This window comes from Fonsecaea pedrosoi (assembly GCF_000835455.1).
Source record: "Fonsecaea pedrosoi CBS 271.37 unplaced genomic scaffold supercont1.6, whole genome shotgun sequence".
Taxonomy (NCBI): Eukaryota; Fungi; Ascomycota; class Eurotiomycetes; order Chaetothyriales; family Herpotrichiellaceae; genus Fonsecaea; species Fonsecaea pedrosoi.
The window spans coordinates 166304-184371 of NW_013550610.1; the positions used below are offsets into that span (position 1 = coordinate 166304).

At 51.9% G+C, this 18068-nt stretch overlaps 7 protein-coding genes across 7 annotated transcripts; 4 read left to right on the forward strand and 3 right to left on the reverse strand.

Moving 5' to 3' along the window:
* Positions 1-667: 667 nt before the first annotated feature.
* Positions 668-1043, forward strand: Z517_09042 (uncharacterized protein; the record flags this gene model as incomplete). The annotated part of the gene is made up of 2 exons (XM_013424952.1): positions 668-870; positions 1019-1043. The coding sequence occupies 2 exons, from the start codon at positions 668-670 to the stop codon at positions 1041-1043; spliced, it is 228 nt and encodes a 75-aa protein (XP_013280406.1).
* An 85-nt stretch (positions 1044-1128) lies between these two features.
* Positions 1129-2500, reverse strand: Z517_09043 (uroporphyrinogen decarboxylase; the record flags this gene model as incomplete). The annotated part of the gene is made up of 2 exons (XM_013424953.1): positions 1129-2123; positions 2446-2500. 2 exons carry the CDS (start codon positions 2498-2500, stop codon positions 1129-1131), a joined length of 1050 nt encoding a protein of 349 aa, XP_013280407.1.
* Positions 2501-2970: 470 nt separating this feature from the next.
* Z517_09044 (uncharacterized protein) lies at positions 2971-4788 on the reverse strand (the record flags this gene model as incomplete). Its single annotated transcript, XM_013424954.1, has 3 exons — positions 2971-3499; positions 3551-4282; positions 4334-4788. The coding sequence occupies 3 exons, from the start codon at positions 4786-4788 to the stop codon at positions 2971-2973; spliced, it is 1716 nt and encodes a 571-aa protein (XP_013280408.1).
* A 390-nt stretch (positions 4789-5178) lies between these two features.
* Z517_09045 (60S acidic ribosomal protein P0) lies at positions 5179-6290 on the forward strand (the record flags this gene model as incomplete). Its single annotated transcript, XM_013424955.1, has 4 exons — positions 5179-5240; positions 5288-5475; positions 5537-6214; positions 6268-6290. The coding sequence occupies 4 exons, from the start codon at positions 5179-5181 to the stop codon at positions 6288-6290; spliced, it is 951 nt and encodes a 316-aa protein (XP_013280409.1).
* Positions 6291-6952: 662 nt separating this feature from the next.
* On the reverse strand, positions 6953-7813 carry Z517_09046 (uncharacterized protein; the record flags this gene model as incomplete). The annotated part of the gene is made up of 1 exon (XM_013424956.1): positions 6953-7813. One exon carries the CDS (start codon positions 7811-7813, stop codon positions 6953-6955), a length of 861 nt encoding a protein of 286 aa, XP_013280410.1.
* Positions 7814-8479: 666 nt separating this feature from the next.
* Positions 8480-10766, forward strand: Z517_09047 (uncharacterized protein; the record flags this gene model as incomplete). Its single annotated transcript, XM_013424957.1, has 2 exons — positions 8480-8510; positions 8581-10766. 2 exons carry the CDS (start codon positions 8480-8482, stop codon positions 10764-10766), a joined length of 2217 nt encoding a protein of 738 aa, XP_013280411.1.
* Positions 10767-13000: 2234 nt separating this feature from the next.
* Z517_09048 (uncharacterized protein) lies at positions 13001-16941 on the forward strand (the record flags this gene model as incomplete). The annotated part of the gene is made up of 6 exons (XM_013424958.1): positions 13001-13090; positions 13145-13175; positions 13240-13794; positions 13852-16254; positions 16306-16401; positions 16451-16941. The coding sequence occupies 6 exons, from the start codon at positions 13001-13003 to the stop codon at positions 16939-16941; spliced, it is 3666 nt and encodes a 1221-aa protein (XP_013280412.1).
* Positions 16942-18068: the final 1127 nt, after the last annotated feature.

Sequence of the window (18068 nt, forward strand, 5' to 3'; positions counted from 1 at the left end):
AACTCCCAACCGACCGACCAAACAATGTCAGAAACAGACGTCGGCTTCCTCGCCGCCGTGGAAGAGGCTCGACAGGGTTTTGCGGAGGGAGGCGTGCCGATAGGTATGGGAGCATCCAATCCCCTCTCCCCTCTCCCCTCCTTGAATTTCAATGGGAGAAGACGTTTGAGGAGGGACGAGGATGAGGAGGGGAATGCCATGTGATGAGAGAGAGTAAGAAGGTCAGAATTAAACGTCGAATTTTGTTCGAGGAAAAAACAGGAGCCTGCCTCGTCTCAAAGGACGGGAAGATTCTCGGTCGCGGTCACAACATGCGCGTTCAGAAGGGGAGTGCCACGTTACATGTAAGTACATAACATCCTACACAGGCTACCTACCTCCCAGCACCCCTTGCTACAGCACATTCCTGGGTACCCACGCAAGATACACAACCTCGCACCTTTGTCTACCACTCCTCACATCTCGACCTCTACTGCGAGGCGAGAGTGACCTATGCTTATTACCTACCCTCCTACCCACCCAATTGCCCTCTCCTCCCCTCCCACTCCCCTTTCCAGCCTACATACACGTATGGAATCTCAAACCAATACCGTCCGACCCGCAGGGCGAAATCTCCGCGCTCGAAAACTCGGGTCGTCTGCCCGCCTCGGCCTACGCCGGCTCGACAATGTACACGACCCTGTCGCCCTGCGACATGTGCACGGGGGCCTGCATCCTCTACAAGGTCGCGCGGGTCGTCGTGGGCGAGAACAAGACCTTCGTCGGCGGCGAGGACTACCTCAAGGCGCGGGGCGTCGAGGTCGTCGTGCTCGAGAACCGCGAGTGCATGGAGCTGATGAGGAGGTTTATCGAGGAGAAGCCGAATGTCTGGTACGGTCATTTTTCCGATCATCTCTTTTCTTCTGTCTGGGAGGGGTGTGGGGGTTTTTTCTTCGTCAAGAAGACTTTCTTTTCGTCTAATACTCTTCCTTCTGGGGGTGTTTCTTTTCGGATCTTATTGCTGATTACCCCATTCTAGGAACGAGGATATTGGGGAGCAATAATTACACAGCAATAAAATCCTATATGCATGCAGACACTCATCTCAAGTCGGCATCTGTACTGCCTCTTCCCCCTCTTTGCGGCTCTTTATGCAGTACACCTGTGGATCTCTTCAAAGAAGAACTTGAGATCGTCGGGATTGACGCCCGGAGTCACACCGTGTCCCAGGTTGGCGATCCATCGTTCCTTTCCTCCTCCGAAACCCTCGACCATGTTCTCGACCACTTCCGTGATGGCTTCACGGCCTCCGTAGAGCACGCCCGGGTCCGCGTTTCCCTGTAATGTCACCCTCCCTCTCGCGATCTTCACGGCCTCCTTGGGGTCATGCAACCAATCCAGACCCACAACATCATAGCCCAAGTCGCACAGGTCGTCGAGAGCGTACCATGCGCCCTTTGCAAAGACCACCATGGGGACCACATCTTCGCCCATCTCCTGTAACCGCTTGGGTAGCTGCTCTGCAATATAGCTTAGCGACGGCAGAGCGATCTCCTTGAATGAGACTGGCGAGAGTTCCCCCGCCCAGGAGTCGAAAACTTGCACAATCTGTGCTCCTGCGGCCACCTGTAACGCGAGATACTCGACACAGATGGCAGCCATCTTTCGCAGGAGAACCTTGCTCTCTTCGGGATACTTGTAGACCCACGTCTTTGCTTCCTTGAACATTTTCGTGCCGCCTCCTTCCACCATGTAGCACAGGAGCGTCCAGGGCGCGCCGCAGAACCCAAACAAGGGCACCCGTCCGCCCAACTTCTCCCGCGTCAATGTGATGGCCTTGTACACGTAGTCCAGCTCCTTCTTGACGTCCACCTCCCTCTTCACAATCTCCTGGTACTGTGCGTCCGAGGGGCTGCGGAGCGGGTTGGGGAACCGGGGCCCGATACCGTCGACCATCAGCACCTCCATGCCCATGGCCTGCGGGATAACGAGGATGTCGGAGAAGATGATGGCCCCGTCGATGAGGCCGTCGTACCGGTCGATCGGTTGGAGAGTCAGGGTCGAGGCGATCTCAGGGGACCGGCAGCATTCGAAGAAGTCGCGTTTGCCCTTGGCCTGGTGGTACTCGGGAAGATAGCGGCCAGCTGTTTTTGGTTTTTGAAACCGCGGTGCGCGGGGGAAATGTTAGCAGCGAGATGAGGGAGTAAGGGAAAAGGGAACAGGGGAAAGATGATTTGGTCTAGAGAGCGACACTTCAATGCCACCATGGGAGGGAGGAATAGTAGCAGCAACAACAACAACAGCGGTAGTGTGGTCGTACCTTGTCGCATCACCCATATCGGTGGCCTGTCAACTTTTTCGCCTGTACATCTATTTTAGTCGGTGGGCGATTTGCATAACCTTTTCAGGTGCTTTGCTTTGCAGACGTTTTCGAACGCCCTTGTGTGATTCGGTATACAAACGCACCTCGTGCGGCCCGCAGGAGTCGGTCATTCTTCAGAGGCGGCCAAGTCTTCCCCATGTTTTTTTCCCCTTCCGACGGACAAAACTGAACTCCGGGACAAAGATTTCGAAAGAGAGAGACAGAGAGAGGGAGGGAGGGAGGCCGGGTCAAGTCTAAACTGCCTTGTACAGGACCCCTCTGACTTTGGAACTTGGAAAAAATGTCATTGGGTCCTTTGTCAATGATGATGCTTGGAGGGGCGCAGATGGGGGGTGGCGCCAGAGGTGATATTTTTTGGGTCAAAATCGACTCCACAATCTCATTGAGGTCTTTTGCCCAAGCAGCCTTGCAGGATCTGCCATGCCCCGCGTCTACATGATACGGCAAGGCTGCATTTTCCCTAATGAGCACCAAATGACCTTCCTACTTTTGTACCTAGCTAGGCACTGGATAAGCTGTAGTATTTAGGCATCATATCCCCCCGAGGCAGTCTTCAGTACCCTCAGAAGAAGACAGAGGCCATTGATGGCTATGTAAGTCATCACTGATCACGACATCCCTTCTGCATCGGCGGGAACACCTTCAGCACCTCCTCCGGCTTCCTCCTCAGCATCCGCCTCAGCTTGGCCCCTTTTCTTACGGAGATTCTCAAGGCCATACAGCATCTCTCCAGCAGCGCTATATGCCCCCTTGTCCTTTGCTCGACCGTCTGACGGTAGCGTACCCCTACCGCAGTCCCGGGCTGACGAATTCAAAAGCATCGCCAGGCTTGATGTCTCCCATCTCAGTTCCGCCTCAGACCCATTGAAGTCCCCAAGTAAGTTGTTGTTTGTGCTGATGTCGTCAATAGGCAGGTTCGAAAACAGTTCAAATGTCTCAAAGGCCTCTGCTGCTGGAGTCTCCTCGGGTCTCAAGACCTGGATGGAACCGGGTTTATGTATTGTATCAATACTGACAACAATTGCCCACATCGCCGGACCGACGGTCACGTCCAATACGTTCCCTCCTAACGTCAGGGTCTGATGGTGCTTCAAGTGACCGTCTTGGTTGATGCTATAGCTCAGCAGCATCGGGAGCCTAGAAACCTCATTTAGCGCTGGCCCAAAATTTCTCGACTGTATTACTTACCCTTCAAGTGCAACCAGGAGTAAGTGCGGAGGATGGCGTGAACGTGGTGAATTGCCCGAGACGGTGTAATGCACGGGCCAAATGTTGGACACTGCCAAGTTTTCTAGCGAACGTGCACCGGATTCCGAGTCGAGGCAGTTGACGATGTCTGTCCCAACGTCGCCTTGGAAGAGCTCCTGATCGAGTATTTTCCCGGTCTGCCAATGGTAAACCTTCAGAGAAGGCTCACCGCTCCCCGTCACCAGTATTTCTGGATTCCATGGCACGATACACAGCTTGCTCACAAACTCACGATGGCCGAAGCAATAGTTCTCGATGATATGAGCTTGTGTTACTCCCCGGGACACGCGAATGTGCTCATCTCGATCTGAGGTCAGAATGTATTGGCGACGCTTGGGGCCGGTTTGGACTTCGGTGATAGCGACGTCGGTCAGGAGTGATACATGGCCCAGCAGCAACTTGCATTCGAACTGGGGACCCTCCTTCTTGCGTTGCGCCGCCTTTTGCTGACGCTGTTGCCTCAGTGCTTCCAGGTTACCCTTTGTATGTACTGTCAACTCTGAAGCAGAAGGGGAAAAAGTCACCTGTTGCTGGTCCGAAACAGGCTTCTGTGGCGTCCACCCAGGAGTAGGATGTAGAGGCAACAAATAGACATCGCCGAATTTATCACCGACAAGAAGACTCTTCTCATCTGGCGTTAGGGCTATTGCACAGGTGCGCTTTAGCATTGACCTGGTAAGACTAAGCGTCACAAGCGAGCCCATCTGTCGAAGCTTTGCTTACCTCCGACTTTTCAAGTGCAAGACGCCTCTCGCCAGTACATCGAACACGATGACTGATTTGTCCTCGGCTGTGACGCAGATGGCCGTCTTTCCGTCACTGGTTGCGATGATATGAGAGACGTTCGGCAGGGTAGTATTTTCTACCTTGGGCTTCCGTCGCTCACCCTTCTTTCTCTCCGATATGATTTCAATCGAATCTTCCGATTCCAGGTGGGAGGGTTCTCCACGAGGTCCGTCGCCTATTTTTCGCCTCTTTGGTGGCCTAGCTTCCTCGCCGTTGGTCCTGGCCTCATCGTACTCCTCGTCCTCCTCGTCGAACGGCCGCCATTCGCTTAATAACGTTCCATCTTTTAGGTTGAGAGAATTGACGACTGGTCCGGAAGCTGCTAGCAGGAACGGATGTTGACCGTCGACCGGCTGGACGCAGCATAGCTTCTGGAATGGGTAAAGAACCATTTGGACACTAAATGCATATATCAGGCGTCTGAGCCAACTGCGGACTGCCTTCTGGATCTGGGTCTTGAGGAAAATCCTCCCTTACAGGACTCACCACCACTGGGATTCTGGTTTGCAGAACTCCAGCGTACAAAGTAGCGAGGCAGAACAGATTCGAACCACATGAGAAACCTGCTTCCTTGGAGTGTGGTAGAATTTTGATAGTGCCTCTCCTGAAATAATGCTTCACCGTTTATGCCAAGATATGTACACGTGACACAAATCGCACTCACGAAAATAATCTCCCAAGGTCTGGCCGAAAAGTTGTACACCAAACATCACCACCAATCCACCCCGTCACAATTCCAACAGTTTGCCCTTAAACATCCTAACTTCATCCCATAAGAAGTCATGGGGGGCAAATCCGGCACTAAAGCTGTCTACTTCGACAAGCTCAAGGGCTTGCTCGAGGAGTACAAGTCCATCTTCATCGCAAGTCCCCCTCAAAAAGACCAATCAGCCAGACAACTAACAAGATTCAACAGGTCAGCGTCGACAATGTCTCGTCGCAACAGATGCACGAGATCCGACAAAACCTGCGCGGTGAAGCCGTGGTCTTGATGGGGAAGAATACCATGGTCCGACGAGCTCTCAAGGGTTTCATCACCGACAGCCCCGAGTACGAACGTTTGCTGCCTCACGTTAAGGGTGCGTTTAGAAGTTTCAAGCCAAAAAGAGAAAGGAATACCATTGATCTGACCGATGGCAGGAAATGTTGGATTCATCTTCACTAATGGTGACCTGAAGACCATCCGTGACAAGATTCTCTCAAACCGTGTCGCAGCTCCTGCTCGTGCTGGTGCAGTTGCTCCCGGAGATGTCTACGTCCCAGCTGGGAATACTGGCATGGAACCCGGCAAGACCTCTTTCTTCCAGGCTCTCGGTGTCCCTACCAAGATTGCTCGTGGTACCATTGAAATCACCACCGATCTCAAGCTCGTCGAGGCCGGCGCCAAAGTCGGTGCCTCTGAAGCCACCCTTCTCAACATGTTGAATATTTCTCCCTTCACCTATGGTATGAAGGTTCAGCAAGTGTACGAGGAAGGACAAACGTTCTCGCCTGATGTGTTGGATATTGAGGAGAGCCAACTGCTCAAGTCTCTTACATCAGCCATCGCTACTATTACCACCATCTCCCTCGCTGCCAACTACCCGACGCTTCCATCCGTCATCCACAGCTTGATCAATGGCTACAAGAAAGCTATCGCGGTTGCCATTGAGATTGATTACGAGTGGGACGCAATCCATGAGCTCAAGGATCGCATTGCCAATCCTGACGCATATGCTGCCGCTGCGCCGGTGGCAGCTGCTGCGACTGAGCAGGCAGCACCTGCCGCGGCCAAGGAAGAAGAAAAGGAAGAGGAGAAGGAAGAGTCTGACGATGAGGGTGCGCAACATTCCCTGCACAAAGATCAAACAGTCCAAGCTAACACGTACCAGGCTTCGGTGGTTTGTTCGATTAAACCCCTCGAATATTGGCGGGTTTCAGCACGTGCATATCCAAATAAAAAGCTTCAGGCGGCCACAGCTAGAGCGATAGACATGCAAGATAGGTGCAATAGCATGATTGCAACACGATGTCGCGCAAGTCGGGCGTTTCTTTTCGGAACTAATCGGTTGGACGACCAGGGCTTCTCTGCCTCCAAATGTTCATCTTCGGGTAAGCTATGATCCCATTCTCTGCTGCCTCGAATGCGGCCCATGTGATGATCCATTTTTAACCCCGAGAACTTGTTTGCTCCATGAAGAACAAAATCATGCAACAACACTCTAATTTTTTACTGACCCCCATTTTCTCTGCCATTGATTATCCTCTGTTATTGGAAACACAATGCTGATGTTTGATTCAAGGTTTGGTATCCACTCCAAGTTACGGTCGCCACATCCAGCCTCGTGCCCAATGCCAGAACTCCTAGCATCAAATCAACCTCGTCCAATGCCTCAATGCTTACTTCGAATCCCCATGGTGATCTTTTACTTGATTAAGTCATGTCTTCCAGTGTGCCTCCATTCCAGCATTCCCATCAGAAATCCGCTCGCTCAACCTCCGAAAATTACAACAGGTGGCCCACAGGTAGTTCCGACTTGATGAATTACAGAATTGCGCATGGCGCAGTGACAAATACTAAGCGGCAAATTGCTTGGGTTTCCTTTGCTCTGGGATCACCAGCCGCTTCTCTTTTTGCTCAGGCTCCTCTTTTGCTGAACCGTCACTGCTTTGCACTCTGGCTATTGAAAGGGAACTTCCCTGAGCTCCAGTCTCCCACGTCGCCTTGTAGCGGGTCCAGAGCTGATCCACGGGTTCCCCAAAAATGCCGGTCCAGAACTCGTGCTCATGATACCTCACCCTCCGCATAGTCTCGTTCATTCGACTTACGGTGCCGGGTCCTCGTAATTCCTCTAACCAATCAAGAAACCACGCAGTCTTCTGGTAGCCCTCGTCCCATTTCTGCCCTCTGTTCTCGGGTGACTTGTTCCAATGCGGAGGCGAGAGGCCGGCCTTCAATCGAACGAAATCTGCAATGCCCTCAATGAGCCCACCAGGAGCAGTGCCATGGCAGTTCCCCTGAAAACAGTGAACCATCTCATGCGTAATGACTCCGGCAATCTCGTGGCGTAGTCCTGCTGAGTTTCTTGATAAGACGCCGTGCACATAGTCGAGCGACAGGTGAATCTCCTTGTGGAGGTCATCAAGTGGCAATCCAGTGGTGTAGGCAACTCCACCCATGGCGCGTAGGACTACCGTGACCGATCTGACTCTGGGAATTTCGCTCAACCCGTAAGGTCTGTACAAGTGCGTTACGACGTGTTCAATAGCTCTGGTCAGATATAGGCCTCCATCCAGGGAACTGGAAGCCACCTGGGCAGCCGGGTGGCCAACGTCGTCGAGGTGAAGTCGCAGGACGGGTTTGTGATGTAGCTGTGGAGGCAGGGTGGGAGCGGTCGTGTCCTGGGAGGGAGGGGCAGTCAATGGAAGTTCTGCCATGTCTATATTTTCTAGAGAGCTTGAGAGATGGAGACAGAAGGGAAGAGTCGTCAATGGTTAATCCGTGGGAAGTGATGACAGAGGGTCCGTGAACCACAAAGAAGCCAAAGGGAGCCAAAGGGAGCCAAAGGCAAGCGGAGGCAGTTGCGGGCTTCTGATTGGGTCCCGCGCCAAGAAACACCCGCTCAACTTCCCGCTCCGAGTCGCTGGAGCCAAAACATCAACACGAACCACGAACCACGAACCTCAACCACCACAACGTCGTCGCCTGCTTCACCTCCTGACATTCTGTTTCAACAACCTTTTTCTCTCTCAGCCTTTGGAACCAAGAACGATATCCATGAGCACGCAGACCTTTTATCGCAAATTCCCTCGCCAACCCGCTTCGCCTTGATCAGGTAGGTGTCAAATTTTCTCTCATATGTACCAGCTCCCCCCCCTTGCGCCGATTGTATGAAGACTTCCCCCAGACACATTCCCGTTGGCAAGAGATTACAACTGTTGCCGTAAGCTGTTCAATTGAAATCAATTGCACTGCATTGATCCATTTCTCTGCCTTATTCACTGCTCCATATCACTCTTCTCCCCCGTCCGTCACCCCTCTCACCCCTCTACCTGCCAAACTGGTGCGAGGAATACCATTGGGTATCTAGCAAGCAGGACAAGATGGCGTTCTTCCGCAATCACTTGGATTTCCGTATGCTGTTACCGTGTTACCATCTTTGGCTGGCTGTGTCGCTCTTCGGTGCTGACCTCCTTTTGTATAGTCAAGGCTACTACCGCCACTACCTTCAATCAGACCGTCAAAAAGGTCGACACTACCATCCCTGCTGTTGGAAAAGCCGTCTACTTTGCCATTGCAGGCGCTAGAGCCAAGATGCTCGGCAAAACCTATGCTGATGTGCTCAACTTGCTGCATTACGAACTCACCCTTCCAGAGACCGAGGAGAGCTGGAAGAAGCGCCAGGATCTCCTAGCTGAACTCTCGGACATCTTTGAGAAACGCAAAGAAAACAGCACCATCCCAAACGACTTTGTCCAAAAGGTCAAAGCCGTCTTACCTTACATTGTCTCCACGGCCGGTTCTGAGCGTACCACCTTGTCTGCTCAAGCATGCCGAGCCCTCTCCAACATTGCCAAACACCTCGAGAATCAAATCCAGTCTCAACTCGATCTTCTTCTTCCAGGCCTCATTGCCATTTGCGGCTCGACCAAGATGGTCAATCAGAAAAACGCCAATGACGCCATCATGAACATCTGCAAACATGCTGGTTACAGCCCCCGCCTCTTCTACCATGTCTGCGCTGCCTTCAAAGACAACCGCATTCCTCCCCGCACTTATGCGCCCGAGTGGCTGCGCATCCTCATTGAAACCTATCGCTCTCAGATGGATCGTGAAAAGGACGGTCCTGCTTGTGAAAAGGCCATTGCCGCAGGACTCACAGATGGACAAGTCAAAGTACGCGAAAATAGCCGCGCCGTCTTTTGGACTTTCCATTCATATGACCCACGAGGTGCCCGAGCCATCATGGGGACCCTCAATACTCATGCTCAAAAGGCTTTGAAAGCTGATCCACACAATCCCGACAAATCCTCTGCCACTGCTGCGCATGCCAATGCGCCGCCCAGACCAAAATCGGCACTTGCCTCGATCAAAGCCCAGAACAAAGAACGCATGGCTCAAACCAAGGAGTCGTCCCAACAACGGGGCTTGACTCCCGAACCAATCAAGTCCGACGACTTCAAAGTCTTTGGGACCATGGACGACACCGAAAAGAAACCTAGTCTTCTCTCAGCACCCGTCAGGAGACGCATCGTTGCTACCCCAATGCCTTCAGCCAGCACTGTCCAGCGCCCTGATTCTCGTGGCCGTGCTGCAACGTCGGCGTCTTCCGTGTCGAAAGACAACTCCACCAACATAGTGCCGGAGACCGTGCCCAAATCCAGTTTTGAGACGGTCACCAAGTCCAGCTACGAGACAATCAAATCCGATGGCAAAGAAAATGCCATGGTGATACGTCCACGCAAGAAGCGATCTCCTAAGAGGTCACCTAAGCGGTCTCCCGAACGAGATCGACTGGCCTCGGAGAAAAAGACGCTTCTGATGGCCATGGAGGCACTTCGACGGTCCAGCTTGGATGCCCTAGGCTACCGCAGGCTCCGAAAACTGATTGAGGAGAATCCTGGTGCTTTGATCACCAAGCACTCACAGTTTAATGAACTTTTTGAATTACTCATCCACAATATGGCGTCGCTGGACATGATCACCGAACCTCGAGATAAGCGAGCCACCAATATCAACCATCCCGCCTATAACACGCACACGATCCTCATCACCCTGGTACACCTCTTCCAACAATATCCTCAATGGCCTGAACCACAGCCTGGAATGACCTTGTCGGCCCTTCTCATTGCCCGATGCAATCACAGCTCTTCATACGCATCCGTGCTGTCGGCCATCGACGACGGCGCCTTTCTTCTGTGCAGCCACACACAGACTGTTCTCCCCACAATCGATGCGGTGCTCGACACCCTTGAACAAATCGAGTGTATCATCACCGACAACGATCCTATTGTTACCCCCAAGTCGACGGACACTATTTTGTACAACAGCCTCCAGAGCCTGGCGTCGGACTTCGGCCCTGAAAGACCTCGCCTTGCGAATAGGCTCCCTATTGTTATGGACTTTGGACTGAAGATCCTTAATGCTCTCCTCCTCCGGGTTGTTTCGTGCAATGAAACCCTCTACGAGATCCAAGAAGATCGTCTCGCCGCCTACGCCGAACACCTCCTCGCCACCTATACATCCATCATCAAGAGAGCGGTCATGAACTTTTGCATCAACCTTCACGCCGTCATCAAACCTGAAGCTCGATTCTACAAGTACTTCAAGAAGGAGTCGGACAAGAACTTGATTCATTATTATGTTGACGTTGCTGCATCACCTTATTGAATAGGGGTGTCGCACACCTTGTTATTATTATTGTTAGTATGGAGGTTGGGTTTAACATTCACTGTTGGCGTTGAAGGGCTGGGGAGGACGGGGCTTTTTTCTTTTTCAATTTTTTTTTCAACCAGTGTTTTTGTACCATTGTCGTTATTAACATCATGAAGGTCACTGTCAACGACGTCTTACGAGCAGTTGCTGGCATTTGGAAAGAACCCCAGGGGACATGTCCACGGGCTTTGGTAAGTTGGGCGTTTCTGGGACTGGTCACAGGTGGAATCGGACAGGGCAATGGATAGAGAGAAGATGAATTTAAATTGTTTCTGTCAAATTGCCTCTTTGCCTTTTTGGCCACTGGACTTTCTGACGGCCCCCATCCCAAACCGCATTCTAATCCCCATAAGCACCGAGTACTTATCTAAGGCATCAACAGATCAGGCTGAGGTGGCCAATTCGTACATATGTACTCCGTAAGCTGGAGTCAGGGGCTGTGCCAAGTGAAACAATAGATTTGCTGCACGCGGCCTGGAGTAATCTGCCAGGGTAGTGAGTTGTGACACGAAACGTGAGGGACTATGAGGGACTATAGGATGCCGACCTTTTCTCATGGAGGGGGTAAAGCTAGATAGAGATGAGTTTGTGATTGTTCTACAGATTGGTATCCACGCCACGAGGAGGCTGTGTAACTTGGGGGTATACCTCGTACTGTACGGAGTCTGCTCGTATCTCTTCTCAACCTGCTAGGCCACTGCAGTTCCAGCTCGATTGCCGTTACAACTGTTATTTCTCTCCCCTGTACCAGATGTACCTCGTACGAGTATGTTATGGTGGTGGGTAGGCAATGAGATTGCGCACTGCATCTTTGTATTCCCTCCTCCCCCTCAAAAATCCCCCCCTGAGCAAGTAAAGCTTCAGCAGATTTTCTGACTTGCGTTGACGCTACGCTGCTAGTCATTTCGACCATTGCAGGACGAGTGCTAAAAGTGCTAAAAATGCTCCAGTGGTGCAAGTCGATCCAAGCGATCAAATGCGATCAGGCGGGACCAAGAATGGATCAAGAGTTTTAGCTGCAGCAGAGCCACAGAGGCACTTTGAACCCAACTAGGGCTCTCAAGGCTCTTGCGCAACCTCACTCGTTCGATTGCGCCTGGAAGGTCACTTTAGCGGGACACTTCGGGGGGTTCAGTGGCACTGGGTGGTGCGCGTCGCCCACTAGCCCCAGTGACCTTTAACTAAACGGGAGGCCCATGGGGGGCCCTCAAGTCTCCTGAACGGTGCACCATCCGCCCGCTAACGCCTGTCCAAATGCTCCCTGCACACACTTTCACACTTGTGCTCGAGCACATCCAATCACCTGCTTGAACCCTGAGAGGCCAATTCAGGGCCTCGTACTTCGATCCTCGTAGGTGCGTGTGTGCGTGTGAGTGAGGCGTGAGCCTTTCGTGGCCCTACACCAAGTGTGAACTCTGCGCAAACTCCCCCAGAGCATCCATCTTTTGCATCACGCCTCTCTCTCACAACCACCACCCTCCATTGACCAGCAGCAACCCATCTTCCACGCCTCCCTGTCTTTCTGTCACCCGTCCTCGACACTTGGCTGTACGCTGAACACCATCACTCTAATTGCCGCGAACAAGTCTAGACCCTCCGTCATGATCCTTCGTTGACCGTTTGACTTGACACCATCCCGTCACCAAAGGCTGCTGTCTGCGCAACCACATCCCAGTCTCTCACTCTCCTCAACCCGCCTTTCTCTGCACGAGCTGAATCCGCCCTACGATCCTTGCCACTGGTTTACCTTTCGTTCCCTACACTCGCCATTGTACGACACAGAAATATTCCACTCGAGGCATTGTTGTCTGTCTTGTTCTTCATACTCCTCAATTACGGTCTTTGGCTTATTGGCCAACGGAGGGAAAAAAGGCGACCATACCAGCATCACTTGGCCGCGGCACGAGCGTCGATTGTCCTTCAAGTTTGTCCCGATCAGTGTTTCAGCTGCAGGTCAGCACACGACCTCGCCCATAACTCAGAAGAATAAAATAATTCCCCGCCAAACGTACAATGTACAGGATCTGAACGTGTTTGAGCTTTGTTTGCAACGAGAGGGAAGAAGAAAAAGTGGGATTATTAATGCCATTACACCCATTCTATCGACTTTGAAACGGCGAAATCTCACGTGGACATAAAATCCACCATATGTCGACAATCGCCAGCACATACCGATAGCACAGGACATAATGGCCACTGCGATGGAATCTCCTGTGGCTTTCCCTGAGTCCCCAATGGAGGCAGATGACGCCGCATACCCTTGCAAAGGCTGTGGAAAGGTGAGAGTGCTCCAACTTCATCTCCCAGACAGACAAGCTAATGAGAGAATACAGATCCTAGAGGAGGGCAAAGCATTTGAACTGGGTAATTATCAGACCCCCGTTCTTGTTTCTGGCTGGGGGACACCCTTGTGACTAACATCATCAAGCTGGGAACCGATGGCACATCGATTGCTTTGCCTGCAATACCTGCGGCACCCTCCTCGATTCCGACGCCAATCTACTTCTTCTGGGCGATGGATCTTTGATATGTAACAACTGCACTTACAGCTGCAGTAATTGTGGAAATAAGATTGAGGATCTGGCTATTCTGACAGGAGACCAAGCATTTTGCGCCAATTGCTTCAAATGCCGGAACTGCAAGAGAAAGATCGAAAATCTCCGTTATGCCCGGACGTCGCAGGGCATATTCTGCATGGATTGTCACGAGGCTCTGATGGCCCGGAGACGCAAAAGGACGACCAAAAACAGCTCGCAACGCTCCAAATTGTCAAATAATGTCCAGCTGGACAAGTCTTTGCCCGCAATCCCGCCCCCAGAAGCCAGGAAGACCGCCTACATTCCGGAAAGTCACTCGTCCCCCTTTCCCGAGGTCTACACAGAGCCCTCCGAAGCAGGCATACCTTCGGTGGGTAAGATGGTTAGCGAATTGCAAGGCGATTCGGACTCGAGGCCATCCACATCAGATCAAAATCATTCACGCGGTAAGCATCCCGCGTCTGAGCCTTGCGGGCCGCATGCTGATCCCAATCTATTTCTAGATATGCTCACTTTGCCATCGACAACCTTCCGCAACAATCGACATTCTGTGATGTCGCAACGATCAGACTTATCTGGTGGAGCAGGTGGTGGTGGGGGAGAAGAATTCTTGATCCCGCTTGCCTTTGACCCTACCCCACAACCGGCGACTGAATCGCCCAGCATATCAAACCAAACAACCCAAAGATCTATCGAGGAGAAGTCCACGGATTATTTTACCAGCAAATCCAACGCGGCAAGTGCCCAGTCACACGTTACTAAGTCCAATACCTCAAGTCCCCATATTGCCTACCAAGAGAAAGGGCGTCTTCCGTCGAGAGAAGCTGTCGACCAAACTCGTAGGGGAAATCTGAGCATTTCGGGGTCTGCGAACGCATCACCCTATATCCCGGTAGAGCAGTCGAAGAGATCGGAGGGTTCACCACGGCTGTCGCAAATCGTCCACACCAACGAAGGACAACACAATGACAGATTCAAACTTCAAGAAGCACCAAAATCCAAGAAGTTTTCAGCCTCGACGGGATCACGGTCAGAGGGGTCGACTCCCAAAGCCGACATCTCTACCGATCCCATTGACCAACTAGCCACCAAGCCTTTGACTGCCGCGGACATCGGGTCACCCTCAGATGGCGACTTCTCGACGCCCATGCTCTCGAACGACTCCAGTCCAGCATTCAGTGGTTCACACGGTTCCCCAAAGCCGGCACAGTTACCCGCGACCTCGATCCTACAGAACCTGCCTAAACGAGGGGACTCTTTAGACAGCGCGAAGCGCACTCAAAACATACCGCGTAAGGAATTGGGCGCCGCGGCAAACATTGGCACCCCGTCAGGTGGCAGCATGAACAGTGGCTCATCTACTCCCAAACCGGTGGCCGATCTCGCGAAGGCAAATGGTGGGAAGGTCATCTCTGGCCCCATAGGTTCTCCGAACTCTAAAGGTATCTTCGATGCGGCGGTAGACGATTCTCTGATTCACGACCTTCACAACACCGGCAAGACGGGCAATGAATCTTTCGTTGACCCCCGAGCGCCACCACTGCCGCCTTTTGATCATTCAAGGTCGAGAAATGAGTCCTTTAGCACTCTTCAGTCGGAGAACCAGCGATCTGGAGATGGCTACAGGTCTCCAGGTCTGCCCAGGTATTCGGCAGGCGGAGAGTTCACTATGGATGAGGACATGGCCCGGATAATGGCCGGCGAGGAACCCAGCGCGCATGAGTCCTTCCTTAGGAGGGTTTCGAACTCTGTTCGCCATGGTCGCAGTTACAGTGACAAAACGGGTCGACTGTCCAAGGACCGCTGGCCTCGATCGCCGGCTATGCCGATCTCGTCAATTGGCCAGGAAATCAGCAGCCCCAGCACAGCGTCTCCCGAGAATCGTGATGAACTCGCTTGGTTCAAGAATGAGCTACGACGTGAGCGGCAGAGAACCATTGAACGGGAGAAGAGGATTGCTGAACTGGAAATGCAGCTTGATTCGGCCGCAAATATCAAGCAGGTGAATGTTGAGCTCAAGGAGAAGAGATCAACGATAGTCGTCCTCGATACACAAAAAGAGATTGTCATAAGAGAGCTGGAAGTTCTCACGGAACATCTAGCGGCTGCAAAGCACAGCGGCGAGCGATTCGACCTTGGAAAGTTGAGCAACGTTGTGCTTCGCGATTTTGCAGAGGCACTGGAGAAGCTCAAGGACTCGTTCGCGCCTCAGATCGAAGCCTCAATCCAGAAACGAAATGATTTGGTCGACGAGATAGCCAATCTAACTCAGATGAAAGATAAGAGCTTCATGGAGTTCGAGCAGCTGTCTTCGAAAAATGCCCAGTTGGCTGAACTCAACAATCAGCTGGTCCACCAGATCCAAGGTCTGTACAAGGCCAATTCGGGCAAGGACACTGATCAGCCAAAGTCGGCCATGAACGGACTTGGAATCTACTCTCACCACAAAGAGAAGTCGAATGTGTCCTTCGACTCGAGGGAAATGCGCAACATGTCCGCCGACTTGACCAATATCGATTCGACCAGTACTTTACAAGGGGAAGCAGAACCTGTGACCGTCCTGCAAGGTCCTCAGATGGTGAACATCCGCAAAGGCCAACCAAAGAAATTTGATTGGAGAAAAGGACAGAAGGTTGCCAAAGGTGTCACGAAAGGTTTGAAAGGAGCCTTTTCGTCAACTCAACAGAACTACAGCCGGGACCTCCAGTTTGCGGAGACAGGGGCCTATGGGTCGACCACTGGCCCTCCCCAGGAGTACTCTAGTCTGCCGAGAGCCAACCCAGAACCTGTCAAGCAAAGTGGCTTTGGGTTCTTCAGCACTCAGAAAGTGGCTCCCAAATCCAATGGACTGTACGCCACGCAAGCTAATGCGAGCACACCATCTTTACTGGCTGAGGCTGGCGCACGTAAGGAGTTTGTCCTCTACTCAGTTGTACTCCGGCTAACATTGAAAGCAGAACTGTTTGGGTCCGAACTCGAACACCGGGCCGAATATGAGAAGACCTCCGTTCCTGCGATTGTGAAGAGGTGTGTCGAAGAAGTGGAGTCGCGTGGTAAGCCCTGCCGTAAATATCTGATCTGACCGCGCTGATATTCTTTCAGGTATGGATGTTGAAGGCATCTACCGAAAATCTGGGGGTAACTCACAGGTGCAACAAGTGAAAGACTGGTTCGAGAACCCTTCAAAGGACTTTGATCTTTCTGATCCCGATCTCGACATCCACGCCGTGACCTCTGGACTGAAACAGTATTTCCGACGACTGCCCACCCCACTCATAACTTTCGACGTCTACGACAAACTTCTCGATACCACGACGATTGAAAGTAAGGAGCTCAGACTCGACGCCATGCAGCGAGCCTTGGAGGACTTGCCCAAAGTCCATCTTGAGACCCTGGAGTATCTGATTCGGCACCTTGCACGGGTGGTTGAACAGGAGAAAGAGAATCTCATGACGAGCATGAACATCGCGGTGGTGTTCGCACCAACCATCATGCGACCGGAGAGTCTAAATCGCGAGCTTAGTGACACCAAGATGAAGAATGAAGCAGTGATGTGGATGGTGGAGAACAGCGAAAGATTGTTTGGCAAGTGAAAGAGAAAAGAGTTGGAGCTGCTATAGTTTCGAAGCATTGAATAGGGATATCTTTTGGATCCGGCTGAGTTTAGGGGCGCAAAGAGCAGGGTTGTCTCTTGCGGCAAGTTATGACCACGATACTCTGTGTGTGTACTACATCCATTTCAGCCTGGCGTCATACGGAAAGAGGATTCGGGTTTTTGCGAGGCGAACGGTGGACAGTCAAGGTCCACCACTGTCTGTCTAGAACGGGAAGATGTTTGTTTTTTGTTTTTGTTTTTGGCTGGGCCTTTTGAAATGCTGTATCTATCCGATTTTTCCTTCTTCTCTCGCTCTTGAGATATGGGTACAGCGAGACGATATCAGGGTCGTCAAAAACATAAGGACAGACAAAGACCAAGGCATTCAAGGGCAAGAGGGAAGAGTGAGGGTGATCTGCGAGACCAGTTGGATTAGGATGATTGACCGACTTGCCAAAATGGAAAGCTACAATACCCTCGTACCTATTTTGGTCAAGTTGACCTTCCGTGATGGCCTCATCTCACGCCTCGGGTTACGCTGGTAGGGGGCTAGAAAGAACGTATTTTACCCCATGTTCTAGAAGCGACGATCTAGGCAACTAAATATTCCAGTCTCTCAGCCTCCCAAGTACCTACGATTAGTACCTTGTCCGGAGGGGGTACGGAGTAGACTGCACTTATTCCAAGTACTCGGTACTATAAATATTTGCAGAGTTGAGGCACCGTCATCATCACGAGACCAATCAGAGCCCCTATGTATTTACCCACTTGTACAGATGAGGAGATGCAGGTGCAGGTCTTCTGTGAGCTAGTCCTTTATAGGACTAGCGTCTTAGTGTAAATTAGCATGTTTGATCTCAGGTCTGTCTGTACACGTCTGCAAGGACCATGTGCCTCAATCAATAAAGATCAAAAACACACTTCACTTATTCGCCCGTCGTCAATATGCCTATAAAAAAAGGTTTCTCTGCTCTGCTTGCGGCCCAGCCTCATGGGATGCCATCGCATACTCATACTGCGTGCAAACTGCCTGAATCGAAATGCCTCGTCCTTCGAGACCTGTTCGACTCGTTTCCATGAAATCGCCATTGAAGGAAGCGCAGGCGGAAGACCTCCCTTGGCCGC